The 6,000-nt window shown below is 43.1% G+C and overlaps 1 protein-coding gene across 2 annotated transcripts in view; it reads left to right on the top strand.

The window, feature by feature from the left end:
• Dd (CTD nuclear envelope phosphatase 1-like protein dullard) overlaps nucleotides 1-6,000 on the top strand; it is a 32,934-nt gene continuing 26,934 nt past the window's right edge. Inside the window, exon 1 of one of the 2 annotated variants that reach the window (XM_084598223.1) lies at nucleotides 1-263. In XM_084598223.1, the coding sequence (XP_084454349.1) occupies nucleotides 144-263 (120 nt within the window). In that variant the 5' untranslated portion in view covers nucleotides 1-143. The remainder of the gene's footprint in view (nucleotides 264-6,000) is intronic. The other variant, XM_084598224.1, reaches the window with a different exon arrangement.

The following is a 6,000-nucleotide window of genomic DNA, read 5'->3' as shown; positions in this document are numbered from 1 at the left end:
TTGCGCAGACACTTGCGCAGTCGGCTGGTCTCGTGGTCGGTAACATGGCGGCCTCGAACCGTGAGATTTGGAGGGTCCGCTAAAAGTAAATTAAAGTTTCGGATAGCCGCGCACCTTTTTTTTTTTTATTTGTGCATTCGTGGATGCTCATCAAACTTCTACCAATGTTGAAACAGTTGCAAATGGGACTTCGCGCCTTCCTCCTAGTGGCTTCGAAGATATGGAGTTTTATATGTTATGTTGTTAGAAAACAGGTTCGAGCGGTGAGTACTGTTGGAGCACTTGCCCAACGAATTTATTCATTCAAACGTCGCCAGCTGTACTGTTGGCTTCCGTTGGTTACTGTGCCGCAGCTCGCGCTCAGACCCGATTCGAGCGGCAATCGACCTGTTGACGCAAGGTCGTAAAAGCAACCTTTGTGTTTAGACGGTGCCATCGTGCGAAGAGGCTGTGTTCATGCATTGCCTCCTTGGCCTTTACATTCACTGTAGCGCTGAAGATAAAAAGAAAAAAGAAAAATGTCGCGCGGTCCGCCTTAGTTGAATCCGCTTGCTGTTGATATGCTGCCGTTATTGCTTAAAACGGCGGTTCATTGTGCCGGGAAATAAAAAAAAAAAGAAAAAGAAAGAGGAGCTGGGCTTCTTTTCTTACCGCTCGATTTGCCGCGGTGCCCTTGTCATTGATTTCTCATCCGCAAAAGAAGAAGAAAAAAAAAAAGTGCATTCGATCCAGTACAATTCTATCAGTTTTGTCTTTGTCGCAACATCATCCCGCCAACAGCAGCACAGTGGTTCATCATGCTCGGCTTAGTTGACCGTTTTCTTTGTAGTCGCTTCGGTTGCTCACTGCATGGTACTGCTATAAATATGGGAAAGGATTGCAGCGTGTTGGATCACGCGTCTTGTTGTTTCGGGCTGTTTCATACGAACAAATGTGCGGAACGTTGCCGTTTTAATGAAGTTGTCAGCCTTTTGAATTGAGTTTCTGCCGCTGTCTTCAAACTCGCGTTTATTCTGTTTAATGGAAATTCAGCGAACTTACCGCGCTGTTCACTGGCGCGGGGGAGAAAGAAGAAACATCTTTTACTTCCGAGTGTGATGCTGTTCTTAGCGGCGATGTTCCCGGGGCAGAACATTAAGGTGCGGATGTGAAATTGCATCTCCTTCAGATGACTTGGCGTCCTCGGTTTCTTTGTGGGCTTGTCCTGACAATGGGGAACTGATAGCTCTTCCGAGAACTCACGAGTTTCGCAACATTACACCGTCCTGATGCAGTCTTTTGTGTGACAATATCTGAAACGAGTGCAGCGTAATCGAGACATTGAAAATATTGGGATTTAATAGGTAGCATGGTGCAGCTTGTACTGACATGGGCGTATATTCGGTTATCGGTTCCAGCGAGGCGGAATAATGAGATAAGCATGATAAAGATACATTAACTTCCTGCTCTAGCTTTCAACATTTGGCGTTGTTCATCACTTTCTGGCTTAATACTTCTGTTATGTGTCAAGAAACATCTTTTACTTCCGAGTGTGATGCTGTTCTTAGCGGCGATGTTCCCGGGGCAGAACATTAAGGTGCGGATGTGAAATTGCATCTCCTTCAGATGACTTGGCGTCCTCGGTTTCTTTGTGGGCTTGTCCTGACAATGGGGAACTGATAGCTCTTCCGAGAACTCACGAGTTTCGCAACATTACACCGTCCTGATGCAGTCTTTTGTGTGACAATATCTGAAACGAGTGCAGCGTAATCGAGACATTGAAAATATTGGGATTTAATAGGTAGCATGGTGCAGCTTGTACTGACATGGGCGTATATTCGGTTATCGGTTCCAGCGAGGCGGAATAATGAGATAAGCATGATAAAGATACATTAACTTCCTGCTCTAGCTTTCAAAACTGGCTTCAGTTTTGCAGCTGGTATTGCTGATGCCTGGCATGGCTGGGTCATCTAGCCTGCTATGGCATATTTTTTTAAGTGGACGACGGGCCGGGGGGTAGTTGTTCTGCTTGCCTTAAAGTAAAACAGTGGAGTAAAACATTGTAAAACATTACTTGTTGCAATTGCTAGTTGACATAAAAGCGCCTGTTTGTGACGTTTAAATTCGACTACAAAAAAATCACTGCTGACTGCAGCACCAGTTACCATAAAGGGAGGGACTGCTTCGTTTCCTGCTTGTCTCTGCCTAAAAGATGTTCATGAAAGATGGTGTGATATAACTAGGCTAAGCAGTAAAGTCAACCTTTTAAAATGGTACATAGACAGTTGTATACTAGACAACCCTGCAGGCTTTTCTGGACATTTGCTGAAAAACCTACAAGGTTGCGCAGTATACACCTTTTCAATAAGTAGTCGGTGGCCGCCGCCATAGTGCTCACTGGACTGCATTTTTCGCAGAAAAACCGGTTCCGTGGCGGCTTCCACTGTGATAGCAACAAGTGCGAAATGCAGTCCAGCAAAGCACTATGGCGGTGCCCAGCGACACTCTTTTGAAAAGGTGTATAGGACTGAGCACTATTGTGACCAGTATGAGCTACACTGCGCGAGCGCCTGGGCCAGCACTATAGAGTGTAGCTCATGCTGAGCTCGATAGTACACATTGCATTGAAAGGTTAACTTCTGTGCTTAACCTGATTATAGTATTCCATCTCTCATCAACTTGTATTATGTACCGGCAAGCAGGAAACAAAGCTCTGTTCACTGGTTGGTGACATCTGTCATTGAACAGCTGTGGCATGTAGCCTGTGCGTTCTCCTGACAGCAGTGTATCTGGTCACGTGCGTTTCCAATGTGGTTCTACTTTTACAGCCTGCAACGAAGCTTGTTCTAATTTTAAGTACAGAGTATATTCCTGCAGCACATTCTTCCTGCAGCGTGCATTAATTAGTTTTCATTTAGTCCATATCCGTCAACTGGGAAAATGTGATTATTTAGAAGCACAGCATGAAGAACAACTCTAAAGTGTAGCATTGGTAGCATCTAAGGGGCAGTATTTTGAGGACAAAATGGCAGCCTTCTCATCACTGTTATTCCTGTTAGATGCTGTTTCTAACGTTGGGACATTGCTTTAGTTTTGTGTACTAAATTAAAGGAGAAAGAAGGTTAAATGAAACACAGCTTTCTGCTTGCTGTTGCTTGTGAATTTGTTCTGTATTTAGGAGCCAGAAAAATATGTAAGGTCATTTGGCAACCTCACAGACACCCCTGCTCCATAGTGTGATGATTAGATTCAAAATGGCCCAGTGTGTATACTTATGAGTAAGAGTGATAGGGCTAGGTCCCCTTCTCCCAGCACAGTTGCATGTGTTGTGAAACTGAGGACTAACATCATTATTTCTCGAGCTCTAATTCACTCAGTAAGTAACACTGTAAGCTGCAGGCACCGATATACTATTTCAACAGTAATAAAAATTTTTATTCATTGCTAGAGGATACTGGGAGGCTTCTCTGTTTTTTATTTTTTTGCTCTCAGAGATGTACTATTCATTCAGAACACTTTTAACCATCAGGGGTGGAAGTGCTGCTCCAATTGCTCCATTCTGCTCCAACCCGCGTTTCCTGCTCCAAAATGCAATATTGCTCTAAAACTTCTCCAAACTGGCTATTTTGATGTTCTGCCATCAAATTTAGCAAAACACGGGAACAATGTCATTGCACCAGTGGCAAAGATATAACTCATCTTGCACTGGGCTTAATACAAATGAAATTTTTGCAAGAAAAGGAAGCATGGAGCATAATAAATATTCGTTTGCAAGTAAATTTACTATGAGCCACCGGTGATTGGAGATAATTGTGAAAAAAAAAATGCACTGTGCGTGAGATCAGCAAGCGAAGCAGGTAGCACAAATTACTGTTTGCCGTTAGAAAAAGTTGTCACCACTGCAAAAATTGCATGAGGTATCTAATGGTTCTGCTGTGAAAACAAGCAGGTACTTCACCATCAAGCCTCTTTGTCAGTGACAAGCTTGCCAGTTCTACGGCAGACAAAACCATACTTGAAGCCGTTATGGGTTGGTACGCTAAAGCTGTGAATCACTAGGAAGCTTCTCAATATTTTTGGAAAGGCATACGGGGTTTATCGCCAAAATAATAGAAATGAGCCCCAGCATTGCTCTAGCAAAAAATGATGAACTATTGGCAAGAGGCAGTGAAGTAAAAAAGATGTAGGATGGAAAGGCTACCCCTCAAAGCCATCTCTCTATATCCCAAAGCTGCTCCAAAATGCCCGAGCCTGCTTTCACCCTTGTAGACCCCCACCATATTTACAAATGGACAAGACGATCGAGGTTGTGTTGTAGTTATCTGCAATCCCACGGTAGGCAAAAAGTATGAGAGCGGCACTGGCACAAAGCTTATCAAGGCGTATTATTGTGGTCTGAAGGCTCTTTTTTTGCAGATGAAATATCCATGTGCTCGAGAATTTATTAGCCCAGGCATAGGATCAAAAAGGATCATATCTGGGGGCTTTGAGGTGTATTCTAAATAAATAATATAAAATAGATATGCACAAGATAGGGAGCAGAAATGTCATGCCCATTAATCTGAACTCCAAATTAGTATCCCTGCTATAAACGCATTAGGTGAGACTAGATGTTCAGTTATAAAGCGCACCAGCGAGCGTTACGGTTGCTGCTAGTCTTTTCCAAGTTTTTGCTAAGGTTGGCCTGTGTTATATACATTTACATGCTTTGTCAGATATGAGTGTGAGGTTGGAAATGCATTGAACTTGCATGAAAAGGAATCAGTTTGGAGATTTTGTATTTCAGAAAATGAAAACAGCAATTATCAAAGGTGTTTGACCTTAGAAACATGCTCCAAAACATAATTCAAATGCTCCAAAACTCTCGTTTCGTTGCTCCAAAGCTGTTCCAAAATGGCTTTATTATACTTCTCCCAAAGCTGCTCCAAAATGCTTGAGCCTGTTTCCACCCCTGAACCATGTTTCTTGATGTTTCTTCAACAAAGCTGGTATTGTCTCTGTGGTTTCATTTTGTTTTTATGCCTCAGTGCTGCTGAAGAGAGAGGCGATCATGTGCCTCCAATGTGGTGTTCACAAACTCCTTCCTGCAGTAGAATCCACCTGCGTAGTTTTGTATATTGTTCAATGCCAAACAGACTGGTGTGCTTTGTTATTCTGATAACATACTGGCTTGCTCATGTTGATAAGCTCGAACCTTACTGATAACATGGGGGCTTATTTACACTGTTAGCAAGCACATTGCTTGCTTATAGATAAAGCATGCAAGTCTTTATCTTTTGTTGTTTCCAAACAGTGTGTGTTGAAAGTCTTCACTTAATACGAGGTTTGCGAAGAACTGCAGCTGAATGACGCAAATTAGCGTGGGCAAGAAAAAAAGAAAGAAAACATTGCGCAGCCTGCACTGCAAAGGCACAATGGGCTTCAGCTGAATGACAGTGGCTCCTCTACTGATGTGAAAGTATTTTTGTAGGCATATTCTTAGCATAGGAGGTGATGATTTCAGCACACATGTTGTTAACATCCCTGTTAAATTGGTGCCTTAGTTCAATAACGGAGGAGTCACAATTGTTCCTCTATAATAATATGTCCTTATAATAATTTAATCAGAATGGAGCGTCTAGGTTGTGTAATTGTTATGGAGCAAGGAAAGAATTAAGGAGAGGCTTGCATCACATTTTTGGAAGCTGGACGTGAGGGCTCCCCTTACCCATTTGGTCATGCGTCTACGGCATTTCAGCCGTTTTGCACTTGTGCCGCTAGCACCTCAAAGATCAGAGTGAGCAGATCGGCTGTTGCACTGGGCCTCTGTCAGCTGTCGGGGGCTTTCAGAGTCTCTTACGAAAGCATGCTAATGAACTGAACATGCAACACTGTATACCAATGCTCACTTTAGGCCTCCAAAACATTGCAAAGTTTGCGAAAAGAAAAGGTTGCGTAAAAATGCGAATTTCCGCCTCTATCCGGCCAGTTCTGTCAACACCACAGTCAATATGAGTGATGCAGATGACATGTGAGGCAAAG

Source organism: Amblyomma maculatum, chromosome 3, assembly GCF_055883805.1.
Source record: "Amblyomma maculatum isolate TAMU_Amacu chromosome 3, ASM5588380v1, whole genome shotgun sequence".
NCBI classification, from domain to species: domain Eukaryota; kingdom Metazoa; phylum Arthropoda; class Arachnida; order Ixodida; family Ixodidae; genus Amblyomma; species Amblyomma maculatum.
The sequence above is the reverse complement of the archived record's forward strand: the minus strand, read 5'-3'. Positions and strand labels throughout refer to the sequence as shown.